Source organism: Camelina sativa, chromosome 9 (assembly GCF_000633955.1).
Source record: "Camelina sativa cultivar DH55 chromosome 9, Cs, whole genome shotgun sequence".
NCBI lineage: Eukaryota > Viridiplantae > Streptophyta > Magnoliopsida > Brassicales > Brassicaceae > Camelina > Camelina sativa.
In genome coordinates this window covers 27,035,155-27,056,930 of record NC_025693.1, presented here as the reverse complement: position 1 = coordinate 27,056,930, position 21,776 = coordinate 27,035,155, and the positions used below count along the sequence as shown (strand labels likewise).

Sequence of the window (21,776 nt, the reverse complement as noted above, 5' to 3'; positions counted from 1 at the left end):
GTGTTTAACTCTAAAAGAGTAAAAGACATTGGTGGGCTCATGTTCTTTAACTTCATTTGCATTTGTTTTTTTTTTTTTTTTGACAACTTCATTTGCATTTGTTTTTTTTTTTTTTTGACAACTTCATTTGCATTTGTTGTGTTTATAAATATCTTCTGTTTTTAGGCCCTGAATGGTGACTCTCTCAAAGCGGATTTGAAGACTTATTTTTAAAAAATTTAGTTTAGTCACCATTCACATATGAATATGTGATTTGCGTTATTTGAGAAAAAAAGAAAAAAAGTAGTTGCGTTTTTCATCTGGTGAAGATTTACTAGTGGACCGCCTTTGTTTTGAACAACCGAGTATTATGCAGCGTTTTTCAATTACGTACTTTGTTTTTTATGATTAATAAAAAAAAGTAATCAACCATAGATTATATGAAATTATATGAAATTATTTATTGCCAAAATATTTACAGTTGTGCATATATATAAGAATTTAATCATTTGGATTAAATAAATTTAGATAATTAAGGTTTGCAATATTTTTTTGGGCAAATCTCACAATAGCACCAAACTAATAAATTTGTTTCCAAATTTAGCACATTACTTCTAAAATTCCAAAATAAAATTATATTTCAAAATTAAACTATAAATTCTAAATACTAAACACTATTCCTAAAATTATTCTATAGATATAATTATACTAATTATTAATAATATCATATGAAATCCGCACCGCAAATAGTTTATCACCAATCAAACATTATTTTGTACCGCTTATTTTGGAATAACCGCACTTGTCCCGCAAATATATTTGTCCCGCACGTACCGCAGTTGAACCGTACCGCACAAACAAAATTTTTGTCCCGCACTACTAATTCCGCGGTTACCATTGAACCCTTAATCTGCTACAAATTATTTAGCTTACGAGGTTACATGCTATTATAAAGTAGGCTTATATTATAGCTTGTGAGGTTACATGCTATGAAAGGGACATGATTTGTTCCCCATAAAGTTAAAATTCAAATCAAAATCTTCTTCAATTTATTTTTCATTTACTTACAACACACAACTGTTACTTATTAGTGATTTAATGTATTTTAATTATTAGGTGATCCCTAGTCCGGTCGGTCCATTCATGATAGCTACTAACTAGTCATGCAGACCGGGTTTGCATTACATATGATATACTTATCTGATTAGATTGGATCTACCATTTTTTTTTTCCATATACTCTTTGTATGAATATATTACAACGGGAGATTCAAATTTAAGACCTCTCACAAGAAGTAGCCTAAAAAGGTATGCATATAAAAGTTTTATAGGACTATATAATATATATATATATACTAGATAAAGATCCGTACTAGAGCACAGATAGAAATTTCGTTTATTTATATTATAATATATGATTCCAAAGATCATGATTAATGCTAGATTAGGACCTTAAAGACTTTTAAAATCAATCATATAAATTATATTTTATTTTAAAATTATAATATAAATAAAAGGGATTTCAACCCGTGCTCTTTTTTTGGTAAAAATTTCAACCCGTGCTCTAGCATGGTCCTAATCTAGCATTAAGATTTAATTTTTAATTTCTGAATATGATTCTGAAGATCACGATTAATCTTGTTAAATTAGCGAGATTTGATTCCTTTTTTATGATTGATAATATATTTTTATCCCTTTAATAACTTTTTTATTGATGTGGTTTATGAATAAAATCTGTGAAAAATAAATTGGTAATATTGTGATTCTAGATATTTGGAACCATATATGTGATCTTCCGAAAATAAAGTTTGGAATATCCATGAACTATCAATTTGGAATAACTTGTTTAAGATTTTCTGTTACAATTAAGATTTTATTTGTTACAATTAATATATGGATGAATTCATAATCTATTTATAACCTATTTGTAACCATGTATTAAAATTATAAAGTCTACCAAAATAATGTTGTGTACTTCTATTTTATTATAAAGGAATAACTTGTTTAAGATTTTCTGTTACAATTAAGATTTTATTTGTTACAATTAATATATGGATGAATTCATAATCTATTTATAACCTATTTGTAACCATGTATTAAAATTATAAAGTCTACCAAAATAATGTTGTGTACTTCCGTTTTATTATAAAGGAGATATATATATATATATACATATACCATTTTTTGATACCATAGATAGTTTTTTTGCATGGAATAAATTCGAAACTCACCTCTACTTAATTAAACACATGGTTAAAAGGACAGTAATGTATGAAAACATATATACTAAATAAATAGGCATATACATGGTTTGAAAAAAAAGAGCCGTGCCAAGATATTTTGATGCCATAGCTAGGCAAAAAAATGGTTTAATATATCAATAATATATATAGCAAATATTATTATTATTATATATATTAGTGTTTAAATATTTAAAATAAATATATAAAATTTTAAGTAAAATTTTACAGTTTCATAAACAAAAGCAATTCTCAACGTATAATAAAAAAGTATGAAATACAAAAACTAGGTTGATCATTTAATATAGTTATAGTGATATGCAAAATGTTTTATCTAATATATGAAAATATTTAAGAAAGTTGGGATGAAGATGAATAAAGGAAGACGGATTAATATATATACCTTATGAGTGGACATTTCAGATTTCTTGTACCTTAGGAGTTTTCTATAAAAACGTTACTAGATTTTAACCCGCGGTACACCGCATAACGATTTTTTAACTAAAAAATTAAATTTTAAGTTATATTTATCAATTTTGTTTGTTTTGTTTAGTGTTTAATATTGTATAACTGTATTTTGATTGTTAATTTTAAGATTGTATAACCATATTTTGACTGTTTAAGATTCTCTTATATTCAAAATAATGAAATGATGATGACATAACCTCTTTCATTTAACTCATATTATTTCAGAATAAAATATTTTGTGTGGACAACCCGTAAAAAAATCATATTAATGTAAACTCAAACCCGGTTTATCACATCCGCAATCATTTAAATTTAATTTTATGAAGTTTTTTAATATTTAGAATATTTATATTTTCAATATTGTTTCCAAAATCTTAAACAAATTAAAGATTTCAGCATCAAACGTTTTTTCTATAGAAGATTATCTAATATTGAAATAATATTCAGTAAATCGTTTAGAAAACTAAATAATGAGATTAATTTTGAAAAAAATATTTTTAGGCTTGTTGAAGAAGCCTTACAATGTAGAGTATAATTGAAATTATCTTTTGTAAATAACTTTATTTTGTAAATTTATGTAAACCCACATATAAATACTTTTTAGATGTAAACATATGTTTATAATAAAACTTAAGTAATTAGGATAATTTCTTTTAATTTTTAAATAATAAGGTACAATGATTTAATTACACATAAAATTTAATGTAAATACAAATGCTATTTTATTTTACAACATTAATTCGGATTATTAATTTGACTGAAGAAGTATGATTAAAAGTTATAGCAAAACTAATATTACTTTTGGATGTTAAATAACAATACATGAAAATATATAGCATTATGAAATACATAAAAACATATGACATCATGAAATCAAATACTGGAATTGGTAACATAAATAAATATAATTAGAGAGTAATAATTAAGCAAAAATGACAAAATATACATGAAGATAATTATTATTATTGTGATAGTGGTGATGTTGCTACCTAGCTTCCAATAAGCATAAACACATTTTAGAGACACTACATAAAACTTTACCGACATTGCTTTCTCGACAAAATAAGTGTACAAATTTTTATTTCATTATTATTGTTCATCTGCAAAATAAAATTTTAATTAATGTTAGTTTTTCAACTTTTTAATTTAGAAAAAAGTTTTTAAAACAGTATTACATTTGTAAAGTGATCATCATCATCTTACATTTGAAACTAATATATGCATATATTCCATAAAATTTAGTAGCAATATCACAATATAAATTTTATTTATATGCATTTATAATAATACAGAAAAAAGGAGAAGAAGAGAGAACATACCATTGTGAAAGTATCTGACACCTATCTATATACTTATTTAAGCAACCCTTTAAACAAATAACCCTTTAAACAAAATGCCACTGTATTTGAATCCAAAATATAATAACAGAATCTTAATATTAATTTGTTGTAACCTGAAAATGATTATCCAAAAAAATAGTAATTATTAATTTATTAAATTACAAGAAATCATTAATAAAATAATTACAAAATTATTTAATAAAATAATAATAAAATTATTTCGAAATTATGTAATAAAATAATTATAAAGATTCTATTTATTGTTTCAAAAATCTTAGAAAACAATAACACAGTATTTAGAAAATTATAAAACTTAAATTTATTTAGAAAACTAAGATTAAATATTTACATATCTAAATCATTTAATAATAACAAATATATATTAAAATTAGGATACGACATTTTTTATATTTTTAAAATATATCTATATACTCATTTAAGCTATGTTGTTAAAAATTTAACCAGTTCTGATGTGACATATTACAAAAATGCTGTTATATTTTAATTATTCTAATAACTAACAAAAGATAAGTTTAGATTTGTTTACAAAATAATAAAACTCTATTTATTGTTTCATAAATCTTAGGAAATAATAACAAACTATTTAATTAGCTAAAACTTAATTGTTTATACACAATATTCACTAATAAACAATACTAAGTGTATAATATTGATAATATACATAACCTAATTGTAAGTTTCACCTATAAAATTAATATACAACATGTTATACCAATAACTTCAATATGTAAATTTGGTATATTAAGATTTCTAAACACGATCACATCAATTTGTAATACCGAATCACGGGTCAATACATGTTTTTTTGGATATTTTTGGTTTTACCGAATGTATAATTAACGAATTTGATATTGCACCAAACCAAAATAGTAGTACCAACTACGGGTCGAAATCAGAGTATGACCTTAAGTAAATTAAATATATAATTTTATAAAATGTATAGAACTAATAAATTTCTACTATTATTTTGTAACAAACAAATCCAAATTTACATAAATATTTCCTCACGCTGGTAACATTATTCTACAAAATATTAACGTATATTTATGAGTCGGATAATAAAACGGGTAATGAGACGGGTAACGAGACGCTCAAAAATTAAATTAATATCCGATACTCGATCATTATTCATGGATAATATAATTATTATACCCTTCACTCGACCCTAAAGTTGCGGGTACCTTTTTTCGAGACGGATACAAACCGAAAAACGGGTCCAATACGGGTATCGGTAGTAGTTTTCAGGCCTACCTATTAGTAGTTTAATATGAATCAAAATTCACTATATAGTACTATATTATATAACATGTAAATGAATGATACAACATAAACATAATATTAACAAATAACAAAATAAAAGAAAATTCTCCGCACTACTAGCGCGGGTTATTATCTAGTTTTTCTTTATTTATAGGGAGAAAAAGTGTGTCCAGCAATTTAAGTTTTTGACAAAAAAAAACCTAAATAAAATCATTGCTATTCAATCGATTTTGTAATTTTTTTTTTTTGATATAACAACAATTTTAACATACCAAAAATAAGTTTTGATTAAATGTTTTTCTATTTCAAAATCAATTGAAATCTCTAGAGCATATTATTGTTACTGTAGAATATAAAATTGGTTAGTTGTTATTAATATATAATATTTTAAAAATCAACAATTAATGTAATTTTCGAAACGGTTTTGTAAAAGGAAAATAAAAAGATGTTGTAGAGATATTTTAGGAATATGATGTTGAATGTAAAGATTTTATAAAAATAAAAATTATTTTAGGAAATTATAAATCAAATGCGTAATAATTGATTTTCGATATTTTAGATATATTATTAATGTAATCAAATTTGAATTTCCATATTTTACTTATTGATTTTTTACAAATATGTAGAGATCAATTGTGTAAATAAAATTTTAAATAAGCAAAACTAAAAGGGTGAAACCCAAATGTACTTCAAAAATGTATATATAAATACTATTTACTTTGTATTAGTCTCTCCAACTTAACTAATTCAATATAATGATACATATATGTGATAACTATTATCAACATATATAGCTTCCTAAAGTTTCCACAAAATATGATGCCGTAGGAAAAAGACATACATGGATGATAGAAGAGTAGTGTTTCTAGTTGATGAGTTGCATCTAAGAAAAGGAGCAAATGAAGCATCAAAAATTAGAAAGTGAGAGGTAATGGTCCCTTCCCCCAAAAGGCAAAGAGAATTTGTTAAAAATGCCCCTTTTGATATATCCCTTTTCAAAAATACCCTCTTTTCTGGCCATTTTTATTTTTGCCCTCTTTTAATTTTTAATGACCATTTTACCCTTAGATGAAAAATTATTTTATTCAATAAAAAGAAAAACAAAATTTTCCCGCCAAAAAATTTCCGACATATTTTCTCGCCAAAAATTTTGCGAAAAAAATTTCTCGCCAAAATTTTTTTTGTCAAAAAAATTTTGTTAAAAAATTTCGACGAAAAAATTTTCCCGCCAAAATTTTTCCCGCCAAAAAAAATTTACAAGGTTTTTAAAAGGTTTTATAAGGTTTCTACCTTATAAACACCTTGTAAAGGCTTTTACAAGATTTTTTAAAGAGTTTTAAAAGGTTTTTTAAACAACTTGTAAACGCTTTTACAAGATTTTTAAAAGGTTTTTAAAAGGTTTTAAAAGGTTTTTAAAAGGTTTTTAAAAGGTTTTCAAATGGTTTTTAAAAAGATTTTTAAAAGGTTTTTAAACACCTTGTAAACGCTTTTACAATGATTTTAAAAACCTTGTAAAAGTTTTTATAAGATTTTTAAAAGGTTTTTAAACACCTTGTAAATGCTTTTAAAAAGTTTTTAAAAGCGTTTATAAGGTGTTTAAAAACCTTTTAAAAGCATTTACAAGCTTTTTAAAAGCATTTACAAGCTTTTTAAAAGCATTTACAAGCTTTTTAAAAGCATTTACAAGGTTTTTAAAAGCGTTTACAATGTGTTTAAAAACTTTTTAAAAACCTTGTAAACGCTTTTAAAAGTTTTTTAAAAGCGTTTACAATATTTTTAAAAGATATAAATTTCAATATTTTTGGCGGGAAAAATTTTCGATTTTGGCGGGAAAAAAAAATTTGGCGGGAAATTTTTTTGGTGGAAAAATATTTTCGATTTTGATGACTGTACATTCTTGCTGTCACTAAAAAAGGGTAATTTGGTCATTTTGTATATAAGAGGGGTAGTTTTAAAAATGATCAACATGAAATGGTATTTTTAAAAAGGGGTATGGAAAAAGAGGCATTTTTTAGAATGCCCCATAAAGCCATTTAATTATCTACGAAGCATATGACTATGACTTTAATAGCAAAGCAAAGGTGTTTGGAACCAAGCGTTTCCTGTTAGGGGTTTTTAGTCTTTGTGGGCTTTTAAGGCCTTGTGGGGTTTAATCCTTTCACGGGGCCTACCTTCTGTATGATTTATAAATTTGTTTTTTTTTCCTGTCGGTACTTGTCAAAACTAATACTCTTATGTTAAACCAATAAACTCTACCATATTTATATTAGCCTAATTTACAAATGATATGGTGTCCGTGGAGTGCGTGAGAAAAAGAAAAAGAGTTAAATACTGTTCAGTTTATAATGGCTACACAAACTAATTTAATGCCAAAACTTTATAAAACTAAAACAACTTTATTTTCCGTATGTTTAGTAAATCATAAAAGGGTTCGTAATTCATGAAACTACCAACTTGGATAAATTTAAATTTTAACTTTGTATAGAACTATTATTAAAATCATGACAATATTTGATACATGACGATGATTACAACAAAAAGGCTTTCAATTTCATTTATGACATCAACAAGTTGATTAGCAAAGTAAGAGCATGTATGGACCACTCCTCTCATTCTGTCTCTACTATCGAGGCACTACTAGAAAAATTTGCATGAGAGAGAGAGAGGAAAGAAGTAAAAGATGGTCCTTTGCGAGATAATTCTCGTCGACCTATAAGTAGTAACATCCGGTGTACATATGTAAACACATGTGTGATAAAAGAGGAAGAAGAGTACTTAATAACTTTCACGTGCATTCGTAATGGACGAATTTAACTACCTAATAACTTTCACCTAGTTTTATGCTTTTTAATTAACCTATCATAATTTTTTTTTTTTTTTAACCTATCATAAATTTACCATGACTCCATATAGATCTCTGCTCTATCATTTTGTATATGTTCCTTCCAATTTCAATGCTTATTGAGTTATTGTTAATTAGTTTAAAAGTTAAAAAATCATTTTTAATAATCCTAAAATATTGATGATTTAATTATATTAACACTGATTTGAAAACCAAAAGAGTTCTAATATGGTTAATATATCTGTCATTGTAGATGCTTCAAAAATATAATTTTATATCGAATGTGAAAAGGTAAAAGCCGGACTGAAACATAAATTTTAAAATTTTATTTTTTAAAAAAATATCCAACAGTCAGACACTAAAAAATCAGTATCGAAAAGAAAGACTATACCAAACTATTATTATATATATATATATTTTTTTTGTTCAAAAAACTATTATTATATATATGTCCTAGATTTTAAATCATCAGACACTTCAATTCAATATCGAAAATAAATCTTTTAAAAATCTAAAAACTAAATGGAATTGGAATTGAATGTTTGTAATGTAAAAGCACTTGTGAGAAATTAATAAGAAACAAAAGTAGATATCACAGGAACCATCAGGCGGAACAAATGGTTCTGAAGAAAAGTTGTTTGTTGGGAAATGAATGAACATATATATATACAAATTAAGCTACAGTAATTTATTGTATTCAAAGGTTTATTTCCTAGGTAACCAATATTGGAAAAAAAAAAAAGATGAATGTGGTAATCGTGCATGTTTTGTTTTGTTAAATATGATATTCCTTGCCGTAAAAAAAAAATATTAATATAATATGATCTCGTATAAAAATAATACAAAGTGAACCACCATATTTACAACGATGCAGAAGAAAAAAACGTACATTACTAATATTTTTTTGGAGGAAGGTAATACTTCAAACAGTAATTACTATTATGATGACAAGTAAATTGTGGAATGTAAATATTTTTCATAGGAATGAGCTTTAATATCATATATAATCAAAGTGATCAATATCATATATAATCCTGCTATTGATCCTGGATCATCATATACTCTATATAGATCCATCATCTTCATTGGACTAATTAACACAACTTATTGTACATCGTTAATGACTAAATAAATTGCGACTTTTACATGTATGTAATCTGTTCATCACTCTAATTAAGATAACATGAATAATAAGCTATCAATCTTTCTTTGGCTTCGATAATTAGAACTTAGAAGTTATCAACCTTCTGACCAAACAACAAATAAAATATAAATGAATTGCCATAAAAAATGGGAACCAACCAGTTTTATATAAACGTTGTCTATTTCTCTGAAGAAGTCAGCCTCATAACTCTATACCACTCATTATTCCTCTCTCTCTTCTCTTGCTTCTCTCCCTCTCTCTCTCTCTATCTCTCTCTCGATGGACGAGTCTACTGGAGAAACAGATACTCAAGACTTCATGAACGTCGAATCCTTCTCTCAGACCATGCACATCGGTTGGGACTTTTTTTGGTCCCTCACATTTAATAATAATATTTTGAAAGTTTCTTATTTTTAGTATGAGCATTGGTGTCTATTTGTATTTGATCCCTCAAATAAAATAATAATATTTTGAAAGTTTAAGTATTAATTATTTAAAGTTGACAAAACAAAAACATACAATTAAGAAATTAATAACAGAAATCATAAAACATAAAAACATCAAAACAAAAACAAACATTTTATTCAACTCATAAAAATTTTAAAATCAATCTTCATTATCCGGGAGATGTCCAGAGTTAGTCCAAATATGCTCATATGTTTATCTTTCGAGCAAGCATGTATGAAAAAAGAGAACATGTAGTCATTTTTATCTCATCTGATTCTCAAGAAGAAGAAAGGTCTCTCTTATAGATGCTTTAACCGGCTTCACGCTCAACAACTCTTAACTCTATATTGTAAAACAGGGTCAAGAGATTGTGATCCCAAACGACAAAATGCCCACTAAAGACCCTTTGGAAAGAAAAGACCTCCAAGTCTACTTTGTGATCTTGTTCCCGTCAAGGTTAACGTCATAGAAGAATAACCTTAAGAGAGTGCTTGGTAGAAGCTGGTGTGCTGACATTTAGTCTTCAAGTAAGCTCTTGATCTTCTTTATCAACGAATTCTATAGAAAGCCGCTATGAGTGAACTGAACATAGTAGAACAGAACATAGATCACACAGTGCTTCTCACTTCTCAAGCCTTAAGACAGCACACTGTAAGCAGGGATTTTCCAAATTCCAGCTCCTGTCATGGCTTTCCTCATCTGTTCTGCTACTGACCAATTGCTATCCAAAGCATTTAACGTCAACAATGCCACATACTGGCCACATTGTTGAGGTTGCAGTCCGATAAGCTGTTTACCTACTTTTTTCCTAACTCAGCATTCTCATGAATCTTGCAGGCGCCCAAAAGAGCTCCGAGAACAGAAGCATCAGGCTTGGATGGCAAATTATTAATGAAATTGGCCGCGTCAACCAATAGTCCAGCTCTACCTATGAGATCAACAATGCAACCATAATGCTCTGATGTTGGAATGATCTTGTACTCGCCATTTCCAAGTCACCGGCTTTTCCATACATATCGAGCAAAGCAGTACACAAAGTAGTAGTGAGGATGATCTCTCTCCCCATAACATATACATGAATCTGTTTCCCCAAACGAAGACCTCCTCGATCCAAATTAGCACAAGAAGAAAGCACACTAACGAAAGTAGCCTCATTCGGAGTTATTACCTCACGTTCATTCTGTATCATCTCACCAAAAAGCATAACAGCTCTGGCGTGTAACCCGTTCTTACTAAACCCATTGATAACAGTAGTCCAAGAAACCACATCAGTTACAGGCATACTCTGAAATAACTCGAAAGCAAAATCCATCTCTCTGTTTCTTCCACAAGCATCAAACAAACTGTTACAAGCTACAACACAAGGATCTACAATACCATCAAACATCTTCCTCGAGCTCTTCAAATCACAGACTTCACCATAGAATCGAACAAAAGAAGTGTGAACAAATGGATCCCATAGAACACCCCGTTTAAGAGTTTGGCCATGTAAGGCAACACCATAAGAAACAGAGAAAGATGAACAAGCTACTTTTATCAGAGAAGGGAAAGTGAGATTGATTGGTCGGACTTGCCTTGCAAGCATGTGGGTGAAGAGAGCAAGAGAGGTCTTGGATTGTCCTGTAGTGAGATAAGATCGAATGAGTGTGTTGTAGACGCATTTCGTTTTCCATCTTGAAGCGACCAAAGCGTTGCTGGTAAAGAGGACAGTGTGAATCTGCTTAATCTGGTTTGAAGAGTTGAAGAAACGTTGGAGAAGATGAAGTGCGTCTTCAAGAGACAAACTGAAACCCGAGAAGACAGAACCTCTCGACTGCAGATCGGACCACCTTCGGGATAGAGAGAAGATCGGCTACCGGAATTCGTCGACAACTTCTGGAGATATGATCGGATCGCCTTCGGAAGACACAGAAGATGGAATCGCCGTCGAGATATGAGAGAAAAGTTTTTGTTCTGTTTACCTAGACAATTTCTTTTTCCAATCAGAAGGAAGCACGTGGCCAAGTCGACGAGAGAAAAAACGTCCCCGTTGAGAATACGTTTTTTGGTTAATGGGTTATTTTTGATTTATTTTTAATTCCAAAAACATGAGGGACGGCCCAAGACAACGGCGATGCACATGGTCTAAGCTTCCTTTCATCCGCCGTCCTAAAGATAAGAACCCTAAACCCATTCGTGTCTTCGGCAAAGATTTCTCCGGCACCACCGGTCAAGAAGACTACTCCGATCCCTCCCAGAGCAAAAATAAAGAAGAAGAGGAAGAAGAAGAAGATCAAACCGGAGATAACGATAAGGACAATAGTAACATCATCAACAATAGGAGATTCGAGTGTCACTATTGCTTTAGAAACTTCCCTACTTCACAAGCCCTAGGTGGACACCAAAACGCTCACAAACGTGAACGCCAGCTTGCCAAACGCGGTGTTTCCTCTTACTTTCATCATCCTGACACTAGCCTTTACAGTTACCGTCATTACCCTTCGTGGACTAGCAGTCCATTAACCGCGGCTAGGTCCTATGGAAGATACTTTTATGGTCCTCAGTCGTCGGCGTATTACACACGACCGAGCTACGGGAGCCCGTTAGGACTATGGCGTGTACCACGGGCTTCTTCTTCCTCTGGCCTTCAAGGCATTTATAACTCAAACGCAGCGTTTACTAGTAGTGACATCTCTTCTTCTTCTTCTAACTCAACATTATCGTTGTTGGCCGGCTCTCAGGCGCGACCACCGTTACAGGTGGGTGGCCCCGGATCTCAGACCCGAGCTTCTTCATACCGGTACGGCTTGAGTCCTAATGTGCATGATCATGTGAGTCTCGATCTTCATCTTTAGCGATTCCTAAACAAAAATAAAACTTTAAAGACTTTTTATAACCTATTCCCATCCGTATCCTTCTTTTACTGAGTGTAACTTAGTGAAAAAAAAAAATGATGCGGTGTTTATTTTTCTGAATTAGAAACGGCACGATGTGTGTGACATTCACGTAATTTGTTTCGTTTAATGTTCATCGATCTTTTTTTTTTTTTTGTTCGCTACACGTGCTTCAATGAAGGAAAGGAATTTATCATTTTACGTGTCCATAATTATCATAGCTGTGGAGTAAAAGCTTCGAACACTATTGTTTCAGGGAAATTGTCAGTCAGAGTAATGTACTCAGATAGATTTTTACTGTACGAAAATCATTAAATCATAGAATCTAGTACCAAAGTAACAAATACAAAAAAAAAAAAACAATATAAGTTAAACAGTAGATAAGCAAACATCTTGAGTACAAATATATATTTACGAGGTTTGAAACGAATCTAGTGCACACTGGACTCATTATATTGCCATGTCTTGGAAACAAATAAAACCTCAAAATTGGTAATATATAAGCTTAGATGATGATGATGATGATAATTTGGTGCGTCTTGGTAAGTGAAGACAATGGACAAGACAAAATGGTAGAGAGAGACAAAGTGAGTGAAGTGGTCCATAAACACACAAATGTAGAGTCTGCGATAGAGCTATTCTTCTCTTAACTTGCAAATTATTATTATTGATTTTTTACTTGCAATTTCTAGTTAAAAACATTTTTTTAAAAGCTAATTAAAGCAAAGAAAAATTCCTCAATCTTTTCTACTTTTGTGTTTATTTCTTATCTTTTCTTTTAGACTAGGCAATCCAAAGGAATATATTAATCAAGGAAAAAAGATGGCTAACTACACGAAGTATTGGAGAATGCATGGTCACACATGCCAAGTATAATATTGTATCCTCAACTACACGAAGTATATGTATTGCATGACCACATGCATGAACTATATGACATTATGTGGTCAACACCACAGACATACAATCCGGTACACCGGTCGAATAATTCCGGCTAAGACCAACGTTGACTCCGGCGTTGACCAACATTGACCAAAAAAAATTGTATTTTAATTTTTTTCTATGAAAAAACAAAATAATAAATTACTATATTAAATTATTTATGAATTTTCATGATTAGAAAACATTCTATTCAATATCTAAATATCTTAGGTATCTCTAATGTATTTATTCTTATAATTAATTAATTTTTATTTTTAAAGCTAAAATAATAGTTAAATAAAAATAATTAATAATTATTTTCAAGATATTAATAGATTTTATCTTGATTTTAGGATATGTTTGCAAAAGGATATAGAATAAGAGGATTTTTGCAAATGCCCTTATATTATATATTGAAAATAATTATGTATCATTATATTTTATCTATTAAAAGTAAATAGTGTTAATTTTTTTGTTATTGTTTACATGTTATTAGGAGTATGTAAATTTTTTTTATACCAAAGAGTATCTAAAATTTTGTATACTCTTTACCATGCAAATTTTAAAGTAAAGAGTCATATACTCAAATCTTTTGCATATTATTTTCTAATGAAAATAGTTGAATTTGATTTTATTGATTCTTGTAGTATTTAAAATTTTAAATAATATGATGATCAGAGATTTATATATATAAAATCATTAATAATTACATATGTTATATATATATATATATATATCTTTAAAATAATTATTAATAATTTTATTTAACTATTAGTTTAGCTTCAAAAATAAAAGTAACTAATTATAAGAATGAATACATTAGAGATCTAGAAATAATTAGATAACAGAATGTGTTTTCTAATCATGAAAAACCATATATAATTTAATATAATAATTTATTATTTTGTTTTTTAATAGAAAATATTAAAATATAATTTTTTTTGGTCAATGTTGGTCAACGCCGGAGTCAATGTCGGTCTTTGCCGGAATCATTCGACCGGTGTACCAGATTGTATGTCTATGCTGTTGACAACATAACGTCATATAGTTCATGCATGTGGTCATGCAATACATATACTTCGTGTAGTTGATGATACAATATTATACTTGACATGTGTGACCATGCATTCTCCAATACTTCATGTAGCTAGCCATCTTTTTTCCATTAATCAACAAATATATAATATCACAATCAATGAACTCGAAAAATTTGTGATTCACATACCCGCGGTAGACTCCACATAACAGATGCTAACGCGAATGAGTATGACGGGTTAGTCTTAATTGTGGCATTCAAAAGGAGGTTTTTTGACAAAAAGAACATGGGAAAATCCATGTACCTAATTAACCATGTAGTTTTGTTATGTTAAACTATCAAATCAAAACATTAATAGATATAGTTGACAACGTAGCTAGAATTTGTTTTACCCCAAAGAGTATACGAGTTCCTTTATTAATTTGGCAAGACTTTAGTAATAGGGATATCATACATAAACATTGATTAATACCTCCTCCACCAGTATAATGCAGCAATTCGTAAGCTAATCTGATTCAATCAAGTCTCTTAGGAAAGGAAATGGAAAAGGATATGCCAAAACGACATATTTGGACACTCTATTGGCAAAATGCAGGCAGATGCAACATCACAGAAACTCTTTTCTTGTACTTTTTCTCTAACTAATTATATGTCTATAAATTAACATTGTAGCATGATGGCTAAGATATAACTAACATAAGTGACACCAACCTAAAGCTAAAAATAAGTTTGAGAGGCTGCAGAAAGTGACATTGCGATTTTCCTGACCTGAAGAGTTTAGTTGCGGAACAGGTTCCATCAGTTTCACAGGGAAGGGACCAGATGGTGCAACTTCAGCCTGTAGAGTCAAAAGTGAAGTGATAAGGTTTTTCAGATTCATTTTATGGACACGTTTCAACTTAACTATTACAATAATAAGGATGTTTCAATTGTCACCAAGAGTAGTAACAAAAACAAATATACAGAAAGAATGACAAGACATATCTACCCTCCCAGAAAAATATCCCTCAGCTACAAACAGTTCTAGTTAAGAAATTACAGGAGAGTTTTTATGGGACACAATAGGAAGTTCAAGGAAATATTGTCAAAAAAGAGTTAACATCAGTAGCAGCAAAAAGGGGACCTATATACCAGTTACTGCAATTAAGAGGGAAGCATGTGATAAGTGTACAAACTGATAAAGAAATATTGTATCAATCCTTAGAGGACCACACTTTTGTGCTCAGTTTTTTTTCTAAGATATGTGCAAAAGAACTTGGTTGAATCTGATCAAGAACAGTGTGACCCCATACCCCTAGGAAAAAAGTTGCAAAAAAGAAAACTGAGGATGATAGTTCGAACAGTACAAATCTCAGAGCACTAACTGACGGTTTGGGTAGTAAAGTTAAAGGTACTAAAGTAAAGAACATGTGGTTTGATAACTGAGATGACTGTTTCCTTCTGAATTCCTAATTAAGTTACAACATATCAATGCTTTGCATGCATCCTTTATTTTTATGCTCATCTTTTGGTGATTGAAACTGATCCGCAACTAAAGTCTACAGTTTTAGAGGCTGCAGAAAGCTATGAATAATGTAATGTATCAGACTGTAGACGCAACCGTATATAATGGCCATAACTGAATAAGTAGGTAAAGGTATCTACCGAGGCTCATGACTGATATATTTTAACTTGGCCCATGATATGAAGATACAGTAGTGTATAATCAAACAGTTGCAGCATTAAGCCTTGAATGGGGTAAAGACACAGTGTGTTAGAGAAAATGGATTTATGATACATATTCATATAGAAGAAGAGAGATCTGAATTAAGATCTTTGCAAGATGGATAGCCACAACCATGCTGCATATATAGAAGACATAATGCATGGCTTTACTTTAGCTTCTGAAATTTAAAGAAACGTGTGTGTACATAACTCTATGACATGAGTAGCCTGCAGAGAGAAGTCCATTATTGTGAGGCCCTTGATGAGGCAGTACGGATTTGATGTGATTGTTAGTTGGGAAAGCTTTGAAAGTGCCTAACCAACCAAATTCCATATTTTTCAGAGGAAAGTTATTATATAGGGATATAAGTTCAGGTGATTTCAAGCTAAAAATGGCAGACGTTTACAGCAATTGAAAACACTAATACTAGCAGTAGCAGCTAATCTAATACTAAGCAACCACCATCAAAAAGGAAGATATATATCGCAATATGTATAAAAGAGAGACAAAATTAATGAATTTGGTGGGAAATGTGAGTAAATTAGCTAATCACTTTCATGCACAAGAGGGTAATAGGTGTAGTTGTACAGTATATGGCAGACTTTAATTTGTATTAACAGTAAACTTGTGAAAAAAAAAAAAGAACATGGCTCTTCAATATTGTTACTTTTTTTTTTCTTTTTTTTGCCGTCTGCTCTTCAATATTATTACTAAAAGTGAAGATGAGCAACAAAATTTAAATTCAACGGATGAAGTCAGAGCATTACAAAAAAAAAACCATAAATCTAAAGCTTCCGGACGTTTCAAAGCATATCATCAATGTTTCTTACACAAAACGTGATAAGAATTGAAAACCATCTTTACCTCAAACAGCACCCCTTGCACTTGAGTATCCAAGTACACCTATCATATCAACAAACACGGACAAGAAACAACAAACAAGGACAAGACACTTATCAACAAACAAGGACAAGAAAATATATGATGCTAACCAAAATTACATGCTCGATCGGAACTAAGGAAAAGGGCATTTCCTACAAGAAAAGAGAGCCATTTTGACACTTTAGTTATGCGTCCCTAAGAGAAAATATTAAAAAGAACACTTGACAATGAGAGAATCCTCTGAGGTAGCTAGAAGTATATATTGAGAAAATGGACAGCCCTAAGCAAACCAACCATATCAGAACCAGCGTACAGGATAAGAAATATCTTGCTAAAATATAGTTTAGTAAAACCACATGAACAACCGGGGTTTAAAGCATCCGAAACTCCAAGATATGTTAAGTTTGCACGAAGATTTTGATAGCACTTGATTATATTTTCCCCAACACAGTATGTTCTCTTCTTCAGTGGTTTCATAACAATGCCCTGTAAGTATTGAGATGATGATAATGGGGTTGATGACGAGGAAGGCTCTATAGTAGTCTGTTTAATTATTGACAAAAGTGAGCACTAAGGGCGATGACTCAAAAAAGAAATCCACATACAAAGAAACAAAAGATAGATTAAGCTGCAAATCCAAAAAACAAAAAATGGGTTAGAAAAGCCTGCTTCTGGTTCTGGACCTTCTAATTGCACAGCAATTTGATGATAGCTTGCACAAGAAACTCATTCGACCTAAAACTTTCTCAACTGACTCACGAACCGGCCGGTTCAATCAAGAAGGCTCGTCTCGTGAATTTCAAACCCGGACCGAGTTAACAATTTGTGCGGTCAAATTGGACCGTTCACCATCCCTTTGCCAAAAAAATTTGCATTTTCTGCTAGCCACATGTAGGCCCATTAAAGCCCGATTAATTTCTTCTGTTATTTGGCCCTACCTAACAATCTGATTATTTCCAGTTCAAGTTAAAACCGGTTCACGATTTTTTGGAAGCTAATTTTTACTTTCACGAGTGAAAAAAAAAAAACACAGTTTCAAGAACATGTAATTTTGATTGCAAAATCATCGACATATTAACTTTTCTGGTGATCTATATGCATTTATCGGCTTACACATAGTCCAGCTTGGTGTTCTTAATTTTAATAAAATAAAAATGTTATATTCATGTAACGCCAATAAGGCCATATTTTATGATCGAAGGGAATGGCTTTCTGCACCGATGGTGAGTGTGCATCAATAGCATCAAGTTGGATCGATTCGAATCGAACCAAGTATCTTCTGATTTTGTCTCATGCTATTTATTTCAAACTAGCGTTTTCTATCCTTTTGTCTTCTTCTCTANAAGAATTGAAAACCATCTTTACCTCAAACAGCACCCCTTGCACTTGAGTATCCAAGTACACCTATCATATCAACAAACACGGACAAGAAACAACAAACAAGGACAAGACACTTATCAACAAACAAGGACAAGAAAATATATGATGCTAACCAAAATTACATGCTCGATCGGAACTAAGGAAAAGGGCATTTCCTACAAGAAAAGAGAGCCATTTTGACACTTTAGTTATGCGTCCCTAAGAGAAAATATTAAAAAGAACACTTGACAATGAGAGAATCCTCTGAGGTAGCTAGAAGTATATATTGAGAAAATGGACAGCCCTAAGCAAACCAACCATATCAGAACCAGCGTACAGGATAAGAAATATCTTGCTAAAATATAGTTTAGTAAAACCACATGAACAACCGGGGTTTAAAGCATCCGAAACTCCAAGATATGTTAAGTTTGCACGAAGATTTTGATAGCACTTGATTATATTTTCCCCAACACAGTATGTTCTCTTCTTCAGTGGTTTCATAACAATGCCCTGTAAGTATTGAGATGATGATAATGGGGTTGATGACGAGGAAGGCTCTATAGTAGTCTGTTTAATTATTGACAAAAGTGAGCACTAAGGGCGATGACTCAAAAAAGAAATCCACATACAAAGAAACAAAAGATAGATTAAGCTGCAAATCCAAAAAACAAAAAATGGGTTAGAAAAGCCTGCTTCTGGTTCTGGACCTTCTAATTGCACAGCAATTTGATGATAGCTTGCACAAGAAACTCATTCGACCTAAAACTTTCTCAACTGACTCACGAACCGGCCGGTTCAATCAAGAAGGCTCGTCTCGTGAATTTCAAACCCGGACCGAGTTAACAATTTGTGCGGTCAAATTGGACCGTTCACCATCCCTTTGCCAAAAAAATTTGCATTTTCTGCTAGCCACATGTAGGCCCATTAAAGCCCGATTAATTTCTTCTGTTATTTGGCCCTACCTAACAATCTGATTATTTCCAGTTCAAGTTAAAACCGGTTCACGATTTTTTGGAAGCTAATTTTTACTTTCACGAGTGAAAAAAAAAAAACACAGTTTCAAGAACATGTAATTTTGATTGCAAAATCATCGACATATTAACTTTTCTGGTGATCTATATGCATTTATCGGCTTACACATAGTCCAGCTTGGTGTTCTTAATTTTAATAAAATAAAAATGTTATATTCATGTAACGCCAATAAGGCCATATTTTATGATCGAAGGGAATGGCTTTCTGCATCGATGGTGAGTGTGCATCAATAGCATCAAGTTGGATCGATTCGAATCGAACCAAGTATCTTCTGATTTTGTCTCATGCTATTTATTTCAAACTAGCGTTTTCTATCCTTTTGTCTTCTTCTCTACTGATATTTGCAGAAATTTCACAAAACTCCTTAAGCTGTGTAGACTACACGAAACACACAACCATACTTTTAGTTAACTGTATGGTTTTTTTTACACTATATAATTGCCACAAATATTAAACAATTTGAGTTTGTATGACAGTAGGATTGTGCTACTTTAGTATAACAAAATTTTTGAATGTAAAAACACATCATTAATTTCCTGAATATTCATTTACAACAACTTAGATAAAGTATACAAAAATACACATAAACTTTAGTTTACTTTATATTGTATTCATCATCAAGCGATGACGATCATTTGTCATAAATTTTGAAAATACTTATTTTTGGTGATTGACATTCGTCATTCATCATCACAAGCATGTCATACTTATCGAGATTTTCATTAACGCAAACTCTAGTAGTCACAAAAACTTAACATTTTTTCAAGTAATAGTCATGGATTGTACTTTTCGCGATTAAAATTGTGCCGATTTTAAACTGACAACAAGTTATTCTTTGAATATTTTTTTTAATGAAAATTCTAATATAAAATCAATGGCACACATTACAACATTTTAAAATATTATCTAGAGGAGATTTTTGGCGGATTAGACATTGAAATTTGGAAATTTAATGAAATTTGAACCCATTGTAGCATGGACTATCGGGTGCAGACAAACATTCACCGATTGCCTTAGCCATATGTGACTTCAATGTTATCGGCTCAAATCCACGGATATTCTTAGCGAAAGCAAAAAAAAAAGAAAAAAATCCATTGTTAGTTTGGTGTTTTAAAACAATATATTGATCATGCATGGCTCACATGTAAGTTCTTTATAAACGGTACCCGTTTTTCAACTATTTATTTTCAAAGATTATATATACTTTATATATTCGTTTGACGAAGGTACACAAACAGAAGATTGGACTTTTGGGGTAGAGTTGATATTTTAGTAAAATAGGGCTTCATCAATTTATGAGCTAGGTTCATATATTTCAATAAAGTATATCTATCATCCGTACATATTCTCGATCAAGAATGATGAATCACCCTGGCATCAATATGATTCATGACTTTAGTTGACAATAAATTAATAATACAGTATATGTTAGATCTTTGAGATGAAGAATTTCAAAGTTATATAACTGCATTTTTACCTAAATGATGGTGACAAATCGGATTACAAGTAATTAAGAAACTTTCGTCTGTAACGCATACAAGACTAAGTTTGGTATTGGTGTAGAATTCTCTAGTTGTAGTACATAAATACGGAAGCTATTTTATTGGCGTATTACTAGACTCTCATAACTAATTTTGGCCAAGAGTCTCATTGCTTGTAGCTTTTTTTTTTTTGACAAACAGTCTCATTGCTTATAGCTAGCTGTTTGAACTTTGAACCAAATATAATTCACTTCTGTACTGAAATCCACGTATAGATACAGATGAAGCGGTTCAGGATTGAAATCTATTAGTTGCAAGCTTGCTAATAAATCTTTGGAAGTAGTATATTGGTGATATCAACTTAGAGAAAACCAAGAAAAAATAAATAATAAGTGACAATTATATATGATGGTAGGCTACCAATATGTCCTTTTAGAGACACAATATACTAAATAACGTTGAATTTAAAATAGTGAACTAGATTAGGACCCGCGGTACACCGCAGGGCAAATTTATTTATAACTAAAATATTTAAATTATAAGTTGTATTTGTTGGTTAAATATGTTATAATTATATAATAGTTGTTAAATAAACCATATAATACCACAATATAATTTATTTTTACATAAGATTTATTTAATCAATTTAATTAGATATGTCTATTTTTTGATACCGATAGTGTTAACAAAATAATGAAATGATATTTTACCCTGTAACACCGAATTAATAATATTTTTTAATTTATA

At 30.4% G+C, this 21,776-nt stretch overlaps 2 protein-coding genes across 2 annotated transcripts; one reads left to right on the top strand and one right to left on the bottom strand.

Moving 5' to 3' along the window:
* LOC104712493 (zinc finger protein GIS) lies at positions 9,525–12,699 on the top strand. The gene is made up of 2 exons (XM_010429407.2): positions 9,525–9,633; positions 11,868–12,699. Exons 1-2 carry the CDS (start codon positions 9,573–9,575, stop codon positions 12,572–12,574), a joined length of 768 nt encoding a protein of 255 aa, XP_010427709.1. The 5' UTR covers positions 9,525–9,572; the 3' UTR covers positions 12,575–12,699.
* LOC109126321 (putative pentatricopeptide repeat-containing protein At1g10330) lies at positions 10,377–11,592 on the bottom strand (the record flags this gene model as incomplete). Its single annotated transcript, XM_019229816.1, has 3 exons — positions 10,377–10,461; positions 10,542–10,668; positions 10,722–11,592. Coding segments are annotated over 3 exons (1,083 nt in total), but the record flags the coding sequence as incomplete, so codon positions are not given.